Source organism: Gossypium raimondii, chromosome 1, assembly GCF_025698545.1.
Source record: "Gossypium raimondii isolate GPD5lz chromosome 1, ASM2569854v1, whole genome shotgun sequence".
Lineage (NCBI taxonomy): Eukaryota > Viridiplantae > Streptophyta > Magnoliopsida > Malvales > Malvaceae > Gossypium > Gossypium raimondii.
In genome coordinates this window covers 4,296,162-4,322,373 of record NC_068565.1, presented here as the reverse complement: position 1 = coordinate 4,322,373, position 26,212 = coordinate 4,296,162, and the positions used below count along the sequence as shown (strand labels likewise).

General features: G+C 30.9%; 1 protein-coding gene across 1 annotated transcript; it reads right to left on the bottom strand.

Moving 5' to 3' along the window:
- Window positions 1-19,139: 19,139 nt before the first annotated feature.
- Window positions 19,140-25,380, bottom strand: LOC105776945 (LRR receptor-like serine/threonine-protein kinase EFR). The gene is made up of 4 exons (XM_012599931.2): window positions 24,433-25,380; window positions 24,112-24,183; window positions 19,958-21,949; window positions 19,140-19,736 (listed from the first exon to the last, which is right to left on the bottom strand). Exons 1-4 carry the CDS (start codon window positions 25,346-25,348, stop codon window positions 19,378-19,380), a joined length of 3,339 nt encoding a protein of 1,112 aa, XP_012455385.1. The 5' UTR covers window positions 25,349-25,380; the 3' UTR covers window positions 19,140-19,377.
- Between the last annotated feature and the right edge of the window lie 832 nt (window positions 25,381-26,212).

Genomic DNA, 26,212 nt, shown 5'->3' with positions numbered 1-26,212 from the left:
CAAATGAGTTCTAAGCAAATTAACCTCAATGATACAATGAAGCCAATGACTATTTGCGTTTTGCACTGACGAGAATAGTCCACTATGCACTGAGCAGTATATAACAAAAACTCAATTTCTACAAAGGATTTCTGCAGTAATACTTTATAGAATAATCTAATAATATTAGACAATAAAGGAAGGAAAGAAAGATTATTAGAATTTGTTGCTATGATTTCCAAATGAAATCTCATTCCTATTTATAGGAATTTTCATGTCTCTTCATAGAGACATCTTACAATAGGTGTCTTTATGAATGAATAAATAATAATAATAATAATTATTCATTTAATTTTGTAACTATTCAAATAATATTTTTGAATAGTTATAATTTTTTAAAAATCAAATGATATAACTTTTGTCCAATGACCAAAAGTTTTATCTTTTGATTAATTACACCTATTCATTTATAGTTATTGGGATACTATAAATATTTGAAAATGTTCCAACAATCTTCCCCCATTTTCAAAATATTTAGATTTTGATGTTCTTAGAAATCAATTTGCATAAATAAAGGTGCCTTACGATTGAACCTTCACTTAGTGAAAACATGTTAAAGTTAATCGAAATTGCATGGTAGACTAAGCTTTGAACCAACTATTTCATTTGATTAACTGAACACATCTCACACAATGATTTCAACATCGGTCAATGCATAGTATTTAGGGACACTATTATGGCCATGTGTCTATGTCCTCTTTTCATGAATGCTATCAGAGCCAAGCCCTTGAGCTCCTAGAAGCGGCCACACTTCCACTCACATAGGTGGATCCCATCAAAAGTGTTCCCGTAATTATAACACTCTAACATATTTATGTTATGGGTCCATTAAGAATACATTACTCATCCTTCCCTTATCATTACGGGTACCAAGCACTTTAATCTTAGGATGGATTTATTTATAGTGCTAACAGTCACATACTAATGATGTACTTTGTCTCATTGAACTCAAGACTTGACGTTATACCAAGTGTTGAGTCGAGTTTCCATCATGGGTGACTCTAATTAATAGGCTTGAGTCCCATCCTTTTTGAGGTCCTTTTTACTGCATCTTTAGCAAGACTTTTTGTCAAAGGATCAGGCAAAATTTCACTTGACCTCACATAATTAATAATGATCACACCATCAGAGATTAATTGTCGGACATAACTATGTCTTAATTTAATGTGTCTAGACTTTCCATTATATACTTGGCTATATGCCTTTGCTAGAGTAGCCTCACTATCACAATGGATAGAAATAGGTGAAATTAGCTTAGGCCATAAAGGTACATCATAAAGCAAATTTCTTAACCATTCTGCTTCTTTAGATGCAGTGGCTAAAGCAATAAATTAAGAAATGACTCCTCCACCAGTAATACATGTTTGTTTTTTGGAATCCCAAGAAATGACTCCTCCACCAGGAATAAAGATCCATCCACTAGTAGATGCATGATCTTCCAAACTCTTAATCCAACTAGCATCCGAATACCCTTCTAAAACTGGAGGATATCCATTATAACACAATCCATATTTAATAGTTTGCTTTAAGTACCTAAGTACTCTATTCAAAGTTTGCCAATGCAAACTACTTGGATTACTTGTGTACCTACTCAATTTTCCAACAGCATATGCAATATCTGGTCTTGTACAAGTCATTATATACATAAGACAACCAATTAGACTTGCATATTTCAATTGATCAATTTTCCTACCATCATTAGATACTAATTTTAATTGAGAATCCATGGGTGTGGATGCTGGTATACAGTTGAAAATATCAAACTTTTTAAGCACATTTTCAATGTAATGTGATTGTGATTTTGGTGCTTGTTTAAGCCCATATAAAGATTTAACAAGCTTACATACCTTATGCTCTCGTCCTGGAACAACAAATCCTTCCGGTTGCTCCATTGACACTTCCTCTTCCAATTCACCATTTAGAAATACAGTTTTAACATCCATTTGGTGAACAACCAAATTATATATAGAGTTAAGTGATATTAAGAGTTTAATTGTAGTAATTCTTGCTACTGGAGCATAGGTATCAAAGTAATCAATACCTTGTCTTTGTGTAAAACCTTTTGCTACCAACCTTGCTTTAAATTTATCAATGGTTCCATTATCCTTTATTTTCTTTTTGAAGATCCATTTACAACCTATTGGCTTGGAACCTAGTGGAAGATCAACTAAGATCCAAGTTTGATTTCCTATTATTGAATCTATCTCATCATTTATTACTTCTCTCCACAAAACAGAGTCTTGAGATTTCACTGCCTCTTCAAATGTAATAGGATCAGATTCAGTATTATAACAATAAGGTATCTTATTGCATATACTTTCAACTTTTCCTTCTATAAGAAACATAATGAATTTTGGTCCAAAATCTTTGACCTTTTTAATCCTCTTAATTCTTCTTAATTCTTGACAAGATTCATCATTATTATCAATTTGTTTCAATGGAATCTCATTCTCATTTGAAGAATGAATCAATTGTTGTGGTTGTAATTGTCTTGATATAGAATTAAATCTATTTTCATAAAAAAATAACATCTCTTGATTCAATAACAGTATTAATTGAAATTGAATCATTTGGTTCAATTACCATGAACCTATATGCCTTGCTATTATGTGCATAACCTATAAATATGCATTCAATTCCTCTTTCACCTAACTTTTTACGTTTAGGTGTTGGAACTTTTACAATAGCTCTACTACCCCAAACCTTCAAATAATTAAGATTTGGTTTTCTTTTCTTCCATTGTTCATAGAGGGTTATTTTAGTTTCCTTATTAGGAACTCTATTCAATATGTGACAAGCTGTTAGAACAGCTTCTCCCCAAAAACCTTGTCCAAGACCTGAATATGATAACATTGAATTTACCATTTTAGTCAAGACTCTATTTTTTCTTTCAGCTACACTATTTTGTTGGGGTGTGTAAGGGGCTGAAACTTGATGGACAATTCCAGTGAGTTCAAAATAACTTGGATTATAGTATTCTCCACCTCTATCCGATCTTAAGCACTTAATAAATGTTTCACGCTGAAGTTCAACTTTAGATTTATAAACTTTAAATTTATCAGGCACTTCATCTTTTGAATGCAATAAATTTACATAACAATATCTAGAACAATCATCAATAAAAGTAACAAAATATTTCTTTCCACCTAATGTAGGAGTATTATGCATGTCACATAAATCACTATGTATCAAATCAAGCAATTTTGTTTTCCTTTTAACTTTAGGAAAGTGTTTCTTGTAATTTTAGTCAACATACATGTATTGCATTTTTCAATATTATTATTAAAAACAGAATTAAATCTAATTTATACATGTCATTCAATTTTCTATAATTCAAGTGACCTAATCTATAATGCCACAAACAAAAAGATTCAACCATATAAGCATAAATAGTATTTTTTATTCTTATTAATAATATTGAGTTTGAACATGCTCTCATACATATACCCTTTCCCTACAAAAATTCCTCCCTTAGACAAAATAAACTTATCTGCATCAAAAACAAGTTTGAAACCAAACTTATTCAACACACTTCCAGACACTAAATTCTTCCTAACTTCTGGTACATAATATACATCATTTAAGGTTAAAACCTTTCTAGAAGTGAATTGTAGTTCAACAGTCCCTTTGCCTTTAATTGCTGCGGTGGAAGAATTTCCTATGTACAATACATTGTCATTTTCACATTGTGTGAACTTTGTAACATGCTTTTGTCTTTGAACACATGTTTGGTTACTCCGGTATCAATCTACCATGTATTATCATCTTGTGCCATATTAATTTAAGATATCATTGCAACGAACTTTTCGTTATTATCAGCCTTAGAAGATGATTTCTTCTTTAAAAATCGACATTCATTCTTGAAATGTCTCAACTTTCCACAATGATAGCATGAGCCTTTTTGTTTCTTTTTGAACTTAGGTGCTCTATCAATCTGATTGAACTTTCTCTTGAATGGTTTAGTAGTCTATACTTCCTCCGTAACATGTACTTTGGCATTTTCAGAATTTAGGTTCTGATCTTGTTTTCGATACTCTTCTTCAATACGAAGATGATTTGCCAAAGCCTCAAGAGATATTTCCTCTTTTTTATGTTTTAGACTTCTTTTAAAGTCTTTCCAAGATGGAGGAAATTTGTCTATTATGGAGGATACCACAATCATTTCATCCATTTTCATATCATATTGCTTAAATTGATTCAGCATCTTTTCAATATCACGAAATTGTTCCATAACAGAACGACCATCAACCATTTGATAATTATTGAAACGATTGACAAGAAATTTCTTACTTGTAACATCTTCAGTCATGTATCTTGCCTCCAATTTGTCCCATAATTCTTTAGCGGTGACCTCGTTTTGGTAGGTGTTGAACAAACCATCAGATAAACCATTCAATATGTGGCCCATGCACATGTAGTCAGCATTGTCCCATTTTCGTCTTTCTCGGGTTGTAGCAACAGATTCGTTTTCATTCTCTTCAGGTCTTGGAGTATCCAAAACATAAGCAATCTTCAAAGTTAATAATAAGAAGTGCATCTTTTTATGCCATCGTCGAAAATTGCCACCATCAAACCAATCAAGTTTAACAAAGTTGGAAGCCAACTCCCTTAGTGTTCCACTTTCATGTGTTGTGGTAGTCATAATGAAAATATAACCTTAAAATTGTTAGTTCAAAACTCCGGTAAAGAAAATCTTGAACACACGATCGAAACTCGAACAGAAAAAGAAGAATTAGGATAGGCTCCAAGGCGTGTATCAAGCCACTATCTTTAAGGTTATATTCGCCCCCACCTACCTTCGGTGTGCAAATGAGTTCCAAGCAAATTAACCTCGAGGATACAATGAAGTCAATGACTATTTGCGTTTTGCACTGACGAGAATAGTCCACTATGAACTGAGCAATGTATAACAAAAACTCAGTTTCTACAAAGGATTTCTGCAGTAATACTTTATAGAATAATCTAATAATATTAGAAAATGAAGGAAGGAAAGAAAGAATATTAGAATTTGTTGATATTATTTCCAAATGAAATCTCATTTCAATAGGTGTCTTTATGAATAAATAAATAATAATTATTCATTTAATTTTGTAACTATTCAAATAATATTTTTTGAATAGTTATAATTCTTTTTTAAAAAATCAAATGATATAACTTTTGACCAATGACCAAAAATTTTATCTTTTGATTAATTACACAAATTCATTTATAATTATTAAGATACTATAAATATTTGAAAATGTTCCAACATGGAGGAGATCTGAAAACCAAGTTTGCCAATGGGATATAGGCCTAGGAGTAAACGTGTTATTCAGTGTAGAAATACATTGTTTTAGCCAATGGATATAAGCTAAGTCCTCGTGAATCGGTTTAAATATTTTAAATCACTCTTTTATGAGGGCAAAATGAGGGCTGTTATTGCACCACTAGCTAGAAAGTAGTGAATCTTTGCATGAATTTCATTATCAGGAATTGCTATATCTTTATCTATACTCAATCACCATCTAGGTTCCGAAAGTAAGATACGCGGAAAATGATGTTTTTACTAAGCTGCTAAGAGTTGAGAAGGTGAGAATTTTTTGATGCTATATATTCATGAAGTTGACAAACACTAGTCTAATTGTTCCTAAAGTGGTTGGTACTGTGCTGCTGAATTCCGAGCACTTTTCTTTACCACAAAGGGATCATTGCATAAATGGACTTCCAGTAATATAAATTGGAACATAAGTCAATACCAATTCTATTAATTTTCTTAAGTTATTCAAACCGCCAAAAATAAAACTTACTTAAAAAAGTTGAATTAATAAAAGAAGTAAATAAAGTCGTATTTACAAAATCATAATTTAAATAATATTTTCTGCGAATTCAATACTATCTTTTATTAATAACATTTTGCATTGGTCGAAAAGAAATAAAAAAATCTTTATATTGATTTCTCAATTTTTATTTACTAATTTTTGACAATTATAATTTTAGTTTTTAATTTCAAAACCTTCTTACTTTATTATTTTCTTTCATTTTGTCCATTGAACTGAGAACCTAGAGTTAGAATTTCTTCAAAAGCATTACTAGGTGTAAAATGGAGAATTAGGGAAAATTCATGATGATGGAGACATTGGGTTAGTTTCTGATTTGCAATTCAGATACGTCGTTCTTTCCAAGGCATTTCTTAGTTCAATGTCCACATGAAAGGCACATTATTGAAAGCACTGTCGGTTGAGTGTGTAGGCCTTTTCAGATGAACAGTACCTAAAGATAACTCAATATTGTTTTACATCTTATTGAAGACCATCCAAGTTTTTGATAAGGATAAACATGAAGAATTGTGGGGAATGGTTGTTAGATATTAGATTATATAAACTTAAAAGTTCTAGTATTGCTGACCAAAGAGAATCTGCCATTGAAATTGAGCCTTCGAGCAATAGTCAACTTACTACTATTAAACATTAGGCGCTAAAGCATAGGTATTATTGGAAGCCTTGGTAGCTTAGGCTTGATAGAGGGTAGCACTAGGCCCTGTAGGTAACACCTGCATATCAATGGCGGTTCGAGGGCATTATTAGATTGTAGAGCCCATTGTCCTTTATTATGGCTAACAAGACCTTAGCTTAGTGGAACCAATAACGGTTCACACTAAGTGGAGGTATTAATAGTTTATAATGTAATTATTTAGAAAATTTCAATATAAAATAATATATTTTCTATGAATAACTAAATGGATTAATATATTATTTACTTCTAAAATTGCACCTAATTATTATTTCGGTACCTAAATAATTTTTTGTATTAATTTGATACCTGAAGTTTTCATTTCCATCCCGTTATCAATTTGCCCTAGCCGTTAACGCAGTTAAAAAAAGGGTGACGTCACCAGGAATTTATTTTCTTGAAATAATTTTTTTAAATGAAAAAAAACGACGTTAACAGTTAGGGAAAACTAATGATGGATTGGAAACTTCAGATATCAAACTGGTACAAATTAAAAATTCTTTAAGTACCAAAAGTGATAATTGGGTGCAATTTTCGAGGGCAAATAGTACATTAACCCTAAATAAATAAGATAAGTGATATGCTTATTCAATTAATCTCATTTAGAGGTTCTCATGAGTCGGATTGGGTCAGGTTCGGGCTGAGCTTAAGCATGATATTAATATACTTTATGTTTACTTAAGCTCGACCCGACCTGAAATATAGGCCTAAAATTTTGCCTAAGTCCACCCATATTATTTTAAATTTTTTTAAAAAATGTTTATATTATTTTTATTTAATAATTTTATATTTTTATTTATCGAATTTTTTATATAGTCATCATTATTTTAATGTTTGCATTGGATTAGTTTTATATATTTAGTATGATTTTTATTTTAATGTGTTATAAATTACATAATATATAAATAAAACATAATATAAATTATTATAAACTTAAAAACGGATCGAGCTAGGATTGGGCCTTGAATGTTCAAGCCTGAGCCCAACCCATATTTTAAATGGGCTTAATATTTTTACCCAAACCCTCCTAAAATTCAGGCGGGCCTTCGGGTCTGAACAGGTAGCTCAACCCTTGGACATGTCTAATCAGTGGGCTTTTAAATTTTATATGTCAAAAGAAGGTTAAATTACTTTTTGAGATCTGAACTTATCAATTATTACCACATTAGGGTTTAAACTTTTTTTGTTCCAAGTTTGGCCATGAACTTGGCAATTGTTCTCATAATGGGGCATGAACTTTTTTTAATCCAACTTAGGTCCTAAACTTAGAAATTGTTCCTACATTAGGGTTTGAACTTTTTTTTGCCCAAGTTAGTCCCTGATATTTCCTTGAAAACTATAAAGTTCAGACCTCAATGTGGGAACAATTGCCAAGTTTAAGCCCCAAATATGAGAAAATTTGCCAAATACAAGGGTCAACTTGGCAATTTAACTTTTTTTGTCTAAGCACCAATGTAAGAACAGTTGCCCAATTTAGACCCCGATGTGGGAACAATTGCCATGTTCAATATCTAACTTGGACAAAAAAAGATGTTCAAGTCTCAAAATAAGAATAATTTCCAAGTTTAAGACCCAAATAGTAATTTAACTCGTCAAAAGATGGGCACTTAAGTATCTTGGGCTTAAGGATTCTAATGCAAATATTTTAATACAATATATATGTTTTGAAATATATATTTTTTTGTACGAGCAATGTATCATTTATGTTCATTTTATAGTCCATGGAATTGATCTTTTGAGGTTTATGATTACTTCTCTATATAATGTCATCTCTAAGATTTAATTTAAGTTCTCTTATCAAAAGCATAATGTAATTATTATTACACGGAATATATATTTCAAGCAATAGACATAACATCTAATGAAAAGTAATAGATTTACATTTTCTATTTAAAAAATTTTGGACATTTTAAACTTTTATGCTACCCTGATGTCATGATAAAGACTTAAAAAGTGTCTCGGGCCCTCAAAGTATATTTTTATTCTTTACATTTTTCTAACACTCAGTAAGTCCTTTTCTGCTTCTGCTTCTGTTTTCATATTGTTCCATAGATTTGTAATATTTCCAAGTTTGAAACTTGTTCAAGTGGCCTTTACCGTTTGATCTGAAAAGGGTATCATGTTACTTACGAAAAAGCTCAATATTTTTGGTTTATAAAGAGAGTATCAAGAAAGTGAAAGCATTAAATGGAGATGAACAATGTGAAACATGTAGGATCATGAATTTTATTTCTCATTCATAGTAAGCTTCATTGTATACATATATTAATAAAATTAAGGCCTCAACCCAAAGTTACAAATAAAACCTCTAGAAAATCAAATAGAAAGGACATACAATCTGTGCTGTAAATAGGCAAAGCATAGAAATTATAACCACGACTGTTTGATAAAGCTACATATAATGTGGGGGAGAATGGGAGAATAATTCCATTTTAGTGGTGACCGGCTCCAGGACTTGGGTGAGAGGACTGTAATATTCTATCAATTTTGGCTAGATGAATGGCGAACAGCCTTTCATTATTGGCCACTGCATGCCCTTTATCATCATCACTAGCGGGAAGCATTTTTGTAGTCTCCTTGGCAAGCGTGATTCCAGCAAAATTACTCTGAAATGAAGGAACTTGCTTCTTCTCAATGTTGCTCAAAAGCTTTCTAGCTTCAAAACATGTTGGATGGAAGATCAAAGCGACAACAAGGATAAACAAAACAAGGGTTAAACGAGCCATTTTAAAAATATATTCTCTCTGCCTGTTGTTGGAGAAGTGAGGCCTTGTATGACAAATTAGTTGTATTGTGAGGCATATATATAAGAATGGAGGCTAACTCAGCATGTTGGCAATGAATGAAAGGATGTATGGGTAATTTTGTGCATGTGAGATCATATCAGAGATTCATGGAAATTGGGTTAGGTAAAAATTAACTACCCTGCCTGTATACCAGCTTGCATGTGTTATAAGTAACTTTATGCGATCATGTCCACCAATACTTGGGGGACTAACTGGATTCTTCCCCTCTGATCACCAATACCTTGCAAGGGTCAAACACCATTTCCTTCTACTCTCCTTTTTTTTGTGTGTGTGTGGTGTTAATAGTTAAAGTTTGTTATTTTCCCCACTTTACTTACTAGAACAATGCTTTTACTTTCATAGATCAAGGATCTAGAGGACTACAGGAGATCTGAAAACAAAGTTTGCCAATGGGATATAGGCCTAGGAGTAAATGTGTTATTCAGTGTAGAAATACATTGTTTTAGCCAATGGATATAGGCTAGCTAAGTCCTTGCGAATCAGTCTAAATATTTTAAATCACTCTTTTATCAGGGCAAAATGAGGGCTGTTATTGCAGCACTAGCTAGAAAGTAGTGAACCTTGCATGAATTTCATTATCACGAATTGCTATTTCTTTCTCTATACAACCCTAAACTTCTAGATTCCGAATAAGGTAAGATACGTGGAAAATGATGCTTTTATTTAGCTGCTAAGCCTTGAGAAAGTGACAAATTTTTTATGCTATATGTTAATGAAGTTGACAAACATCAGTGTAATTGTTCCTAAAGTGGTCTGTGCTGATGACTTCAGAGCAGTTTTCTTTGCCACAAAGAGATGGATCATTACATAAGTTGACTTCTAGGAATATAAATTCAGACATCAGTCAACGCTAATTCCATTAATTTTCTTCTCATATAAAAAAGGTTTGATGTGATCAAGTATATGGTTTGCTTGGCGTGTTGTTCATCATTTATTGGTTGCTTGCCTTGGTCACTTAAACAAAAACTACATTTGGCTTTTTGGCTCATTGTTTAGGAGATTTTATTACCAAACCTTGTGACAAAAACTCAGCTGAAAACAGAACATAAAAACCGAACATCACAGCTTCCCCCCGTTACTAAAGCACTCACCCGAACAAAAGTTCTTAGAAACAAACCGATATCTCACCATTCAGATTATTAATTTTCGGTTTAATTAATTTGATCACCCATTTTATCAATTCACAGTTAAAAAAAAATTCTGGAAAAAATAAAAATAAATTAAAAAATGAAAGAAAAATTATACATTACAAATGTCGAAACCAGTTTTTTGAAAAAAGAGGGTCGACTTTTTATTTTTAAAAAATGAAAAAAAGGGAGTCACCACTGATCATTTTTATGAGGTGTGATTAAGTCACCTTCTAATGATTTAATTTATTAAAATAACAATTTTGGTCTACGAAATTTAGAAAAAACGGGTTCGGGAGTCGGTTACGTACGAGGGAGGATTAGCACCCTCGTAACGACCTAAATGATTAATTAATGTCTTAGTGTCGAGAATTGAAAATTTGAAAAGATTTTAAAAATACAATCCTTTGTTAAAATATTATTTAATTGAAAAATTTTCCAGAAAATGGTATATTTCACGTTAATCGAGAAAAAAAATTGCGTCCCGTGAGTTAGGACACAATGTCTTAAATTCTCGATACGCGAATAAATGTTGAAAAGTTTATTTTAAAAGATGTTCGACTATCTCGGTTTTAGAAGAAAATCATATTCCGTAAGTTAGAACACGATCTTTTCGTAATTCCCGAGATTATTTAAAATTTATGCTTTAAAAATATTCGGGTATTTAGATTTTTTTTAGAAAGTCGAAACCCCGTAAGTTAGGGAACAACTTTTCAAATTTCAAAATACGAAATATTGCTTGTTTAAAACAACATTTTTAATGTATCGGGTAAAATGTAGCACGATTTTATAGTAAAATGTGAGAAATAAATCACGGTACTAACATGCATAACAAAATAATAATAAATGCGTAATGTGAATGACAATAATAAGGACGAAAATAAAATAAAATAAAGAAATAAGCTATATAAATAAAAGGAAAAATAATAGGTAAAAACTAAAAATATATAAAAAATATAAAAACAATAGAACCTAATAGTAAACCAATAAATAAATAAATAATATGTAAAATAATTTAATAATAATAATAATGATGATAATAATATTAATATAAATAATAAATAATCTAAAGTTTGAAAGGATATAGATAAATAAATAAAAAGATAATAATAAAAATGTATAAAAGAAATAAGGATAATAATAATAAGTAAGTAAACAAAAAAAAGGAAAAAAGAAATATAATGTAAGAATAATATTAAATTAATTATTTTAATAATATAATAATAATAACAACAGAAAAAAACTAAATTAAAAATGAAACAAAAAATTAGGGGAGAAATCGAGAATAAAATGAGGTAAGGGACCGAATTGTACTACGCCAATGAATGTCATTTTTGGCCTTTCGACTCCTCGAGCCTAAAAAAACGTCGTTTTTCATCGGAAATGACGAAACTCAGCCTTCCTCGGCGGCGCAAACGAAAAAAAGAAGCATAAAGGTTTGATTTTTTTATTCTTTGTTTTCTTCTTTAAAATGAAAGCAAATATAAGGCGAAAAGAAAAATAAAAACAAAAATATAAAGGCAACCTTTTGGAACTTTTTCTTTTGATTGATTTATCAATTTTTGTATTTCAATCTCCGTAAAAAAATTACATTGATTTGTTCATGGCTTTTATAGCCGAAAAATACAACGTTTTTCTCTTTGCTGTTGTGCTCTCTTTTGCTTGGTCTGCAGGTACGGGGCAAGGATGCATGATGTGGTGGCAAAGGGAGCGTGGAGGGCACAGAAGTGCTGACGTGGTGGCGTGCATGGGAGGAGTGGCGGCTGAAGAGGGTTAAGGAGGCTAGGGTTTTCTTGTTTAGTTTAGGTGTTGGGCTGATTTGGGCTAGAGTTAGAATTGGGCTAAGGTTTTGGTAAAACTTGGACTATAGTGGATATGTAATTTTGGACTGTTTATTTATTAGTTTGGATTTTTATTTTATTTTGATAATTTAGGCATAGGCCGAAATTGGACTCTTACAACAAATTCAACTAAAATTCTAAAACATTAATAAAGCTAACTACATAATCTAAAGTCCAAAATTCAAATATTCATCTAACCATTATAGTAATTATAAATCATTACAACATTAAAATTTAGAAATTTAGGTTTAAAAATAGGGTAATGTGGCGTTTTTAAAAATTATTTTAATTCATTTTTTTGGGCATGGGTTTAGGTTTAAAACAAAAATAGATTGTACTGGTAGAAAGAAAAGAAACGATTTGGTTTTAGGTTTTTTTGGACAAAAAATTGAGCCTAAAATAAAAATATCGGTTATTCAGTTCTCACCAATTAATGGCATTTAACAACTGTCCAAAAAAAAAATCTAAAATATAACATGAAAAACAATATGAATATATCAAAATTTATATAAAATAAATTATTAATCTTTGAATCATATAAATATATAATACTTCAAACATAATTACAGAAAATAAACAATACACAAATTACCATATCTAAGTAAAAAGTTGTCTTAGTGCGTTATCTTTTCAACGTAATTCCGTCCAAATTTCATTCCATTACAAGAAATAACTTTTCTCTATATATTTTGGAATCGTATTATTGCTGAGGTTGCAGAAGTAGGGTTACATGCATGAACTATTGGTGTGGAATTTGGTCGGCTAACAAGCTCAATTATTTATAGCACATTGCACGAAAGACAAACGTGAGGCTCACCTTTTAACTGGCCGAGATGATATGCCATATATAATTGAAAACCCTGAAAAGTTATTTGATGAGAAGTGTATATAATGCAGGGAAGCTTCATTGAGAGTTTAGTTGGGTAATTCTCAACCATACAATTTTTCATTTCCTTTAAATATTTGTGTAAAATGTATATTCGGATATCACTGAAAACATGATCCGAAATAATTAAGTATACCCATATTAAATATATTCATATCCAACATGTACATCAAATATCCAAGTTGCATAATATAGGCCTTGCACAAAACATGGGGTGATGAATGAAAATTGATTGCTCATATTAGTGGTTTGAATCTTTAGAGTAAGAGTACTGCAACAGCCTGCAATAATATAATTTTTAATAAATATATCATTAGTCAACCATTTCTCGTATTTAAAAATTATGATTTGGTCATGCTGTTGATTATCGCAAAATATAGAAAGTAAACTTAAAAGAAGCTACCTTTCATGCTGCTGATCATCACTCTCACCGGGCCTGCTCTAAAAGATCTAGTCAGCTGATTCAATCCACTAGCCATTTTCTAAGCTGTTTACTGCTCATTTATATGTCGATTTCATATTGCATACTACTCTTTAGTCTTTACTCTTTGCTACATTCATTGAACATGTGCTTAATTAAGCAAATTGCAGATGGTTGTATTGTATGCAAGAAAATAACAATTTATGGAGTAATATATTGGGGGTCTATACAAGCAGGGAGTTTCAAGCAATACTAGCAAGTTACTGGAAACATATCTTGAAATCACTATTCCTTTCTAACTACAAATTAGTACATATCAAGAACACTCTTGTGCCCCCTTTGAAGGAAAAAGACTGAAAATAAAATGAAAGCTTCCTAATGGTGAAACAATACTCTTACAATAATTTATATAGAAACAGATAGAACTTAATTATGACATTAACTGTATATATCCTAAAGCTATTAGGTGGGGACAAACGGAAGAAAAATGTTTCTAGTGGCCTGCTCCAGGACTTGGGACTGACTGTAAAATTCGATCAATTTTGGCAAGATGAAGAGCAAAAAGCCTTTCCTCATCAACCATTTCATGGTCTTTGTTTCTAAAAGAAACTGCTGGTGTTGGTTCTATTTGCTCAACACTTACTACAACATTTTTGTTCAATGGAAGTGCTTCAGCTGTTTCCTGTAAGTTCATCATTAGCTTTCTAGCTTCAGCTGATGATGGTGATTGGATGATAAAAGAGAAAAGAAAGATAATCAAAACTATGCTTAAACGAGCCATCTTAGAGTTGGAAGGAGAAGGGAATGTCTTATTTCAGTAGTGAGTGACCCTTTGATGCAGTGTATAATGAGGCCTTGCTTAAACTAATTGGAATTAAGGTTTATATATATATATATATATATCTGCAAAGGATTCAGATGGCAACGTGTTGGCTAAGTCAAGTATTACATGTAGAGGTGCTCATGGGCCGGGCCGGGCCCATAAAAAATTTCAGCCCGGGTCCTAGGCCAGGGCCCGGCCCGGCCTGGCCCAAAATATGGGCTTAGAATTTTGTCCAGGCCCGGCCCGGGAAAAAATTCATAAGCTCGGGCCCGGCCCGGCCCGGCCCGGCCCCTTTTTTTAAATAAATACCAAAAAATTATTTTAAAAATATTTTTAAATTAAAAAATTTTACAAAGTATTTTAAAAATATTTTAAAATTAAAAAAATTTAAAAAAGTATTTTAAAAGTATTTTAAAATTAAAAAAATAAAAAATAAAATATTTATTATTAAATTCGGGCCGGGCCCGGGCTAAAAAAGTGGTGCCCGAGGCCCGGCCCATTTTTTAATCGGGCCTCGTTTTTTTGCCCAAGCCCATATTTCGGGCCTATATTTTTATCCAAACCCTCCCATATTTCGGGCGGGCCGTCGGGTCGGGCCGGGCCGCCCGGCCCATGAGCAGCTCTAATTACATGTTTGGAATGAAATAAGAGATTCATGGAATTTATAATGGTGGGCATTTATTGATTACTTAGCCGGCTTGATCCAATAGTATTCATGCAATGTCTACGGATATCTGTGACTAAAAATAACAGTATTATACACGCTCCTGTACTGGGGTGGATTGTATTTTGCTCACTCTTTATTTAAGTAAATTAATTCAAATATGTTAAATCAAAAAGTAAATTGATCATTCGTTTAAAAATTTCATCTATTTCTACTGTTAAAAAATGATTTATGCATTCTAGCATGAGGTACGCGTAGCATGCCATATGTCGTTAGTTAGTAATTTCATTAGTTATGCTAGTTTTTAACAATATAAATAACTGAAAATTTTAACAAAAATCTCTAATTTACTATTTGATCTAATGTTTAAGGATCAATTTATCTATTTTTTAAATAAAGGGGACGAAACAAAGACCTTCATGATATTTTTACTCTAAAAACAACTAACAAATTAAGCTTCATTTAACTTTTCTGGCATCTAGCTTTCAATTTGCAACTCCAAGCTGTCTATGAAGGTGAAAGACCATTTCTATGCTTTATAAGACCCAGCACTTTGGGCATGGATTACCACATCTATTTGTCTGTGTTAACCAGGGTGACTCGGGGTTTTATATTAATATGACATTTTCCAAGAATCGCATTTTGTTGGGAGCCTCATATTTCCAACATATTTTTACCTATTTTTCATTCTTTGAACTTACAAAATCAAATATAGTTGGCATAATTTTAATTAATATATCTGCAGGTTTAGGATTTAGGGTGAAAGTGGGTGGCCACCGACAGTATACCATCTGTCCCAAGCTGTTAGAAACATATTAGATATCTGTTTGTAAACTTTGTAAAAAAATGGGACTTTTATTGGAATTTTTTCAATACCCCATCAATCGGCTAACACAGTCATCAATATTTTTTGAACTTCTCATTTTCAACCTCTCAAACTCAGCTCTTAGTGATTGCAGACATACCCCCGCATATTTCCTGTGATGTTTTCGCATCCAAATTTTTTTTCAAAAGTTAAGTCGTCAACTCCTTGAAACCTTGTTATCTTTTTTACGAGCTTCCTTAATACCCATTTCTCTTCACTTCTCAAACCGCTTCAACAGCTGCATTTTCAGGCTCAACATATTCTTTTTTTATAATATTCCAGCAATCTTGAGTGAGAGCCAAATATATCTTTTATTTGGAAGCTCCAGTTATCATAACTTATCTTCATTAATTTCAAAATGTGCAGTTGAATTCCTTTCGTCATCATAACATGGCCACAAACTAAACTTTTATACCATTTATTGGATGCATAGAGAACACTGAAACCAAAATAAGTTTATTACTCAAGGAAGTAACTTACTAGAAAACAACATAAATATATAAACACGTTCTTTTTCTCCATTACCCACTTCTATTTCTCACTGCACATGCACTACATTTATAGCCTAAATTAACGGACTTAGATGCTCACTTTACCGCCATACTCGAACAATTTTTTATAAGCTCCACCGCTACACCGACTTAGAACCAATCTTCTTTCCATGCTTTACCGACTTAAAGTCGGTTTGACTTCAACAGTTTCTTCGGAACTTGGTGTTGTGGAAACTAAAATCTTCCATCAAAGATAATTTATTGTATTTCAATGATAAACATACTTCTCATGAACAAATTGATTAGCTTTATCATTGCAATTTAGCATTCTTTTCAATTAAAGTTGCAGATATTTTGGATTATTGCAGGTAACAACATAAGAGACAAACCTTACATGTACACTAGTTATATATATTTTCGGCAGCTAATTCGTATATATTATACTGAACTACAGTTGGGAGACAACTGAGTCTAGCTAGCTAGTGGCCAGCTCCAGGACTTGGTATTGCTGATTGCAACAATCGATCAATTTTACCAAGATGAACAGAAAAAAGCCTTTCATTATCAGCCATTATGCTATCTTTATCAGTTGTAGGCTTCTTGGGAACATCACTTGGAACCAAATTATCCTTGGGTGAAATGACTGCTGCTTTCATCTCACCATTGAAAAGCTTCCTAGATTGCATCGATGGTACCTGATAGATCAAAACAAAGACAATTACAAGCAAAGCAAGGTTTAAGCGAGCCATTATTGGGATCCCAAGTAACCTCTATCTCTTGGTTTTGAAGGCTTTAGATAGTGTGTAGTATCAGTTAGATTTCGAGGTACATATATATATAGATGAATTCAGTGATAGATTGCTTCACGTCATGTTGGCTAAGTCATATCATACTTAGAACAAATAAGTACTTAAAAATTTAGGCTGGTTTTAAAAGATTTTTGTTGAGATACCATGGAACTTGGGGTTGATACAACTCAACTGCAGCATTTCGACCGGCATTTTGTTTTATAATTCCTTTGTAATGCCAAGAATTTTGTTTACTTCTTTTGGTAAATATTTCAGGTTCAAGTTGTGCACGAAGGTCAAAGATCATTTTTGTATTTTTTCCTTTAGCTGGAGAAAACGTTAAAAATTTTCTGTTTCTTCATATAATTCAATGATCAAATAAAGGTAGTAAAAGCCAAGTTTTTGGCTGTCATATTTACATTTCATATATGATTTACGATGAAAGACCTAACTTTTTTCTTTCTTTTGGTAATTTAGGTGAAGGGGGGAAGTTCGGGTTCTTGCTCAAAAAGAGTAAAAAATTATGCACCAATCATTGAGTTAAAACCCAAAGAACTAACATTTTTCTATTAGCTAATTCTGCAATTAATTTAGCCTTTTGTTCTTCCAAACACTCAATATATATATGAAGAATCAATTACATGGCGATGGGTATCCTTATATACAAATTCATGATTCAATGCCCTTTTTAACTTTGCTAAAATTTCTATCATTTTGATTTTTTTAAGTACAACGATTTATTTCACTCTTCAATAAAAAAAATTATTTTAGCTATTTATTTAATATTTCGTTCTTTAACCCTTAAATTTATATATTTATCAAATTAACTCAATATAGATAAAAATTTAATTTTAATATTAACTTTACTTGATGCAGTATACATATAGATTGTCATGTTAGTAATTAATTAATTTTTAAAAAATTAGAAGGTCAAATAAATTGTTATGTTTTTTTTAAGTTCTGTATTGTAAAATTGTAGAGATAGAGTAAATATAATTTTTTAATAAATAAATTTAATTTTAATGTTTAAATTGGTGCCAAATATTTTTTCAAATTGGTAACTGGAATTTAAGTTTTGTACGTTCAAATCCATTTTGTAACACTATTAAATTGATATGACTTGGATCAATTAGGTTTTTGCACATGTAATGTCATAGTTGAATGCATCTACTATGTTAGCAAGCACATTAAAAACTTGAAAAAAATATATAAAAATCAAGAATTATAAAATAAAATTTTATAAAAAATATTTAAAATTTTGAAAAACTATTTGAAATTTTATAAAATAAAAATAAAAAATATATAATTCAGAATTTAAAAATTTAGATAAAATTTATTCAAACTTAGAAAAATAAAATATATAAAAACTTAAAAATTATCCGCTTTCATCAACTTTAACTAGAATTTATTTAATTTGATGATCAAAATTCGTTATTGGTCAATTTGGTTAAAAAATTTGAACCATCATTGATTAATTTTGACTGGCAACGAATTTCAATCTATGGATGACATCTCGGTAATTTTATTTTTATTTTTTGTAAATTTCTAAAATTTCAAATAAAGTTAATGAATTTTACATATTTTTAAATGTTGAAAGTTTCTAAAATCTAAAATAATTTATTTTGATTTTTATAAAATGGATACAAGATTTTACCATAGAAGTTAATATTAAAGATAACTATATTAACTTGCATCCTTTAATGGATTTGTGATGTATTATATAAATTTTAGAAGTTAATATTTTGATTGAGGGAAAATATTTAGTAATTTTGGAGGTTTTAGACTCGACAAATAAGGTTAGATGGTTGATAAATGTTTTATATAAGTATAGTAAAATACTATAAAATAAATACTTAAAAATAAAAATGCATTTGCGGAATAAAAATCCAATCCTAGCTTTTGATATGTTTGGGTATTCATATTGTATTAGTGTTTGATTTTATGTTTTAAATAAAATTTTCATGTCTTTGTACTAATCCAAAATATATCGCTTTTCTAAATTGAGTATTGAATAAAACCTATCTAAGGACTAAGTTATAACCTTATCTAAATTGCGTCGACTAGGTAAATTACACATTTAGACTTGCATGCTCTACAGGCTTTATTAAATGAAGTTTATTTTTAGTAACTGCCTCTTCAACGAACCCGTCCAATGTCCTTTAATAACCTCACTTTGATCTTCTTTAATTTCGTAACTGTCTCTTTCATATCAAGCCTCTCATCTGGAGCCTCTACTGAACATTCCAGCCCAACTAGCAAAATGGATAAGGCACAATTGTCGGTTGCTGAACGTTTCCTCCCAATACTGCTCTGCAAGTTGGTATCTAAAACTTGATTTAGCGAAGATGATAGTGACTCTTCCACCCAACTCCTCAAACTTGTTTCTCCTTCGAACATTTCATTTGTGGGCTTTTTTCTTGTGATGGTTTCCATCATAAGAATACCAAAACTATACACATCACCTTTTGTCGAAACAATTCCTTCAATTCCGTATTCTGTGTATGAATTTAAAAGAACACTATCAATAATAAAAAAAATCCAAAAAGTTATGCATGAATGCTATAAAAAATTGAATTTAATCTATTTTCTTCCTTTAAAGGCGTCATTTAATAGGTTTGGAAATCAAAGCTTAATGCATATGATCCCTTCTTTTATCCACATGCTACACTGGCATTAATTGTGAAGGAAAAGAAAAAGTTGTAACTAAAAGTATCACCTGGTGCCATGTATCCTATTGTTGCCATGGTCATGGTTTGTATCATTGAGTCCTCTTCACTTAAGAGTTTTGCGATGCCAAAATCACTCAAATGTGCAACCATATCTTCATCTAATAGAACATTGCTAGGTTTTAAATCGCAGTGAACCACGGGTGTTGCATTACCATGATGGAGATATTCCAATGCAGATGCAACATCTATCATAATGTTCAACCTCTGTAGGATGTCCAGAGAATGATTGTTGGAATACAACCATTTATCAAGACTCCCGTTAGACATGAACTCAAGCACTAAAGCTTTGAAATCAAGATCATTAGAGCAACTACTAATGATTTTGATTAAGTTTCGGTGACGAATGTTGCGAAGAACTTCACATTCAACATCAAAACTCTTAAAAGCTCCTTCTAACTCTAACTTGAATACCTTTACTGCAAATTCCATCCCATCTAACAGTGTCCCTTGATATACAGAACCATAGCTCCCATTACCAAGCAACCTCCTACCACTGAATCCATCTGTAGCTTGATGAAGCTCGTGGTATGAAATTCGTCTCCACGTTCCTAAAGGTGTCGAGTCTTCTTGAGTTGTCGATCTGTCTTTTCTCTTCCTTCTTCGCAAGATAATGATAATTAAAGCAAGCACCAATATTGCAGAGGCAATTGGCAGTGCTACAGATATTATAAGCTTTGTTCTCACCTTGGAATTTCTAAGAGGTCTAGTTTTCGAACATGGAACATGAAGTTGAGCTGCACCACACAATGCTTCGTTCCCTTTAAACGACTCGATTGAGTAGTTTCCAAATGGTCCTCCTTTAGGAATTTCTCCTTGAAGTCTATTGAAAGAGACATTGAAATATTTGAGAAAACGAAGGTTCTCTAAAGACTTGGGAATCTCACCGGAAAGATTATTTCTTGACAAGTCCAAGAACTCCAAACTCAACAAGTCACCAAATGACTCGGGAATAGAACCTGTGATTCTATTGTTGGATAAGGAAAAATGAGTGAGATCTTTAAGATTTGCAACCCCGGTTGGAATATTACTTGAGAATTGATTATTTGACAAATCCATACTAGTTAAAACCTTCCACTTTCCCATGTCAATTGGTAGTGGACCACTTAGAGAATTATAAGACAAGTTCAAGATGAGCAGATCGTTAAGCCCTGTCCAGCTTGAAGGTATTGAGGAAGAAAACATATTGGAGCCTAGAAATAGGTTCCTTAAAGAAATGAGATTACCCAAGCAAGCAGGTATTGGTCCAGACAATTTGTTATTCGTCAAGAACAAGAAAGCCAACTTGTTTAGATGACATAATTCAAATGGAATGGATCCTTCTAACTTGTTGTTTTCAAGAGAAAGACTTTGCAGCTCTTTCAATCCTCCAACTGTAGTAGGTATAGTTCCAGTCAATTTACTGTCGAATAGAACGATGGATATCAAGCTGCTTAAGTTGCCAATTTCACTCGGGATGCTACCGCTGATGTTGCAAAAAGAAGCATCGAACCTCCGAAGAGAACGTGAGAGATTCCCTACCAAACCTGGAAGTTGACCACTAAGCAATTGGTTTTCACCGAAAATCAGGTATTCCAAGCCTCTACAGTTGGTCAAAGAAGAAAGAAAGCTCAATCCTAAGGAAGTTAAATTATTATCCTGCAAGTCAAGAACCTTTAAATTTCTTAGATTTCCCAAATTGTCAGGAATGGACCCTGAAAAGTAATTTTGTGACACGTCAAGTTGAGTTAGCTGAGAGGCATTGCAAATAGACTTTGAGAATGAACCATGGAGTTGATTCACTCCAAGATACAAATTTTCCAAGTTTGGAAGCCAAAGGCCCATGTCTGACGGAAGATGGCCAGAAAGATGATTTAACTCCAAAGAAATGCTCGACAATGTGGAATTAAATATTGCAGGAGGAATAGAACCAACAATATTGTTAAATCCCAAATTCAAGAGTTCTAGGTGCTTTAGGTTACCAATCTGATGTGGTATTATACCTGCCATAAATTTATCAAACAAATATGAGAACATAAAAGGGTTTATATTTGATTCACAAGTAAGATCTCAGTGAACTAGAATATTCTAAGACATAATTTATTTAGTTTTTAAAACTAAAATCACTAACATGTATAAAATATATTGTAACCTGAAATAATGAAAAATATATATAAACCCAATAAAACTTTTTTACAAAAATAAAATATTTAAGTAATTAATATTAGGCTTTGTTATGATTTCACCCTAAACTACATATGTTTTTTCACTTTGATACTTCAAAGTTTTTGTCTTATTTTGATACTCAAGCTATTGCTCTCCTATGGTTTTTTTTGTCGAAAAAGTTATTACTGTTAAAAAAATAGTACATCCAACCAATGCGAACACACCACATGTCCAACATTATTAATTGATGGCATCACCATTGATTAGCATTAACAGCTCGAATGAACCTAGACAAATGAGTATTCATGTTCAATTGAATCTTGACAATCATTTTTTAAAATTTATTCTCGATGTGATTTAGAATATTTTAAAAATTATAGAAATTATCAAATCTATAAAAATATAAAAACTATATAAAAATTTTAAAATCCTAAAATTAATAAAAATAACTAAAAAGCAAATCCATAATGAATTTGGGCAAATGAACATCCAGGTTTATTGAAATCTAGGCAACTAGTTGTCCAAATACATTTTGCATATGATTGAGACTAATATAAAAATCATAAAAGTTGTAAAAATATTTAAAATTGTAATAATAATAAATTATTAAAATTTATAAAATGTATTAATAATTATTAAAATGATAAAATTATGAAATCATAAAAAGTTATTGTTTCACTATATAAAATTATAAAATCGTACATGCATAAATAAAACAGTACATTTCTATTTGTTTCACGATATAAACAACGTAACAAGCAACTCGTAATTTACACGATTAGTTTACTAATAATAATTGCATATTTTATTAAGATAATTCAACAAAATTAATGGACAACTTAAATTGACAAATCAGAATATCTAGATAGCTCAACAAAATAAATCGATCTAGAGCAAAATCTAAGTTGAAATCTCAAAAATTCCAAATCGTGTCAGTTTGTTGAAGTTCATTTTAGTCGTGATTATTGACTAATGTCCAACCAATGGTCACGTCACCGGTCAATGTTTGAAAAAATATAATAGATGTATAATTTAGGCATCAAAATGGGATATAAAATTTATGTACCAAAATGAAAAATGAGTAAAATTCAGGGTCTAAATCATGAACAAAGCCTTAATTTTAAACTAAAATGTTTAACTTTAAAGTTGAAAGAAATTCAAAATGTAGAAAATAATGATAAATGAATTCATAAAGAATAAACTGGCCAAATCAATATATAGTTTATTTAAAAATAAATAATATATAGTTGTTTCTTTTAGGGTTCAATAAAATTAATTCAATCGTATTTTTTGTTATCTAGGGCAGTGGCAATACATATTATAATTTTAAAGACAAAATTCAAGTTTAAACTTAATTTGAAAAAGACATTATTGGAAATAGGAGGCTATAAACCCTAAAAAAGTTAAATTTTATAAATAGTAAAGTATAGGTAGACAATATCTTAATTCAAAAAATTACTTTTCTAATGATTATGAACTTATCAAAAACATAAGGCTAAATTTATCTATAATCTATAATATATATAAAAGTGTGAATTTAAAAAAATTTGAACCCGCAAGAATTATATGTTTAAAAATAGAAGTTGAGATAATTAATACACATTTTAAAATATTATAATTTAATTTACATTTATTAGTTAAAAAGTTATGCTAATTTTAAAATAGAGTTATTACTTAAGTAAAACTCTAAACATTTAAATATAGAAAAATAAAGTTGTGATAATTATAATTTAAATTATAATAATTAGTATAAAAAATAAAGTTGTGTTAATTTTATTCATGTAAAATAAAGTTATTACTTAATAGAATTTTAAGCTCACTTAATTAATATACAAGGATTAATTATGTTAATTAATATTACTCTGCATTAACTACATAAAGTCAAACTATATTGTATGTATAAAATCACATACTAATATAAATTAGAAGCTAATATTATTTTAGAAAGTTATAAATTAAATATAATAATTTGATTGTAAACTACGTTTTACTCATTCACCTGTTAAGTTATTGTCGGCAGTATCAAGCACCATAAGAAGAGTTAGATTCCCAATTTGTTGTGGAATTTCACCTGCAATGATCAAATTCACACAAATTCAGAATTATCGGTTTGCAATAAATTGAATAAGATATTCCCCATCCTATTAGGTGTCATACTGCACACTTCATTACTATAGGAATTAAGGCTGGGAATAGAATTTTGAGAGGGATAAGAAAATATCTCTTAACAATTTTCTTCCTGAATAAAATAAACAGCCTTTAAAATAAAATAATAACAAAATAAACACTTTGGTGGCTTAAAAAATTTAGTATACATCACCTTCAAAGTGGTTCCGACCAATAAAGAGGATTCGAAGCATACTCAGGTTCCCAATTTCTACCGGTAGGCTTCCCCCCAATTGATTATATGATAACGATAAAATTTCTAACTCTTTGCACTTGCATAAACTAGCTGGAATTTTGCCAGAAAGCATGTTATCACTCAAGCTCAGCTTTTTCAAATTCGGAAGATGATCAAACATATCACTTGGAAAATGGCCAGTGAGATTATTGAAGGTGAAATCTATGAGTTCTAAGGAAAGAATATCGTGCGAAACAGAAGGTATGGAGCCAAAGAGATAATTGTTTCTTAGATTTATTTTCTGCAACGAAGATATATTGAAGATGGAGGAGGGTATTGAACCTGAAAGCTGGTTTTGGAACAAGTCCAACATCTCTAGCTTTGACAAATTACCTAAAGAGAATGGAATAACACCCTTGAAGTGGTTATGATACAGAAACAACCTTTGAAGTTCAGGTAATGATCCCAACCATGATGGGATTTCTCCACTAAGGTTGTTGTTACGAAAGTTTATATGCTTCAACCGTCGCAAATTGGATAACTGGACAGGTAATTCACCGTCAAAACTATTATCTGAAATGGAAAGAAGAGAAAGGAATGATAAATTTCCTAAGTGGGGAGGAAGGGTTCCTACGAGTCCCAACCCAGTAATGTTTAGAGCTACGACTCTGCGGTGCTTGGATCCGCAACTGACACCAAACCAATTGCAAACATGGGTAGAAGCTGACCAGTTAGTGGTCAAGACATTTTCGGGGTCGTGAATAACATGTTCTTTTAATGCAAGAAGAGCCAATTGGTCGGTAACTATGGTGGTTAATTTCATAGAGGAAGTAGCCATAATAAAAAAAAAATGGAAGATGATAAGAAGAGCTAAGTTGAGGAAAGTTTTCCCCATTTGAGTTTTGGTGTTGAGTTAATGAGAAGAAGTTTGTCAAGCTAGATAATCCATTCTTTATATACACTAGAATGGACCCACGCATTGCCGTGGAAGTCCCTTGTTAATTGACTGTTCACACTATCTATTGATTGTTAACAGTATGACCACACTAAATTTATAAATACTAGTGTATTTCATTCACACTGATTATATATTTTAATTTAGAATTTAGTCTTTTTATTTTTATTTTAAATAATTTAATTTATTTACTTTTTCGATTTAAAATTTTATTTTTAAATTATATAATTAAATAATATTTTAATTAAAAATTAATATTATTAACTATTTTGACTAATTAATAATATTATAAAATATAGAGACAAAATTATGTTAAAATTAAAGTATAAGGATTATATCTCAAAGACAAAAACTAAAATTTATTTATTTTTATAATTTAAAGAAAAGAAGAAAACAACACGCTGCATTCATGTGTCCATAAAGGACGCACTTTAGACATTCCTTTTATATTAAAGTGATTATTTGTTTGTATCAAATTATAGAATTATAATTTGAAAGTTAAAACATGCTCTAAGTCCTTATACTTTGTACATTTTAAATTTAGTCTTATTTTTATTTTTAAGCATTTAGTGCCACTATTTTTCAAATTTATCACAATTAATTCTTTTCTATTAAAGTCTTCAGTGTGACATTTTAAACTAAAACAAGCAATTGGTAGTAGTGAAACAATAAAAATAACATCTAAAAGATTTTCAATTCTAAATAAGGCAAGTACATATCTATCAAAGTGCTTGGCGAAGTGGCCACTTCCACTAGCACTTTGGCAGCCACTTCAAAAACACTTGCCCCAACTATAAAACTTTT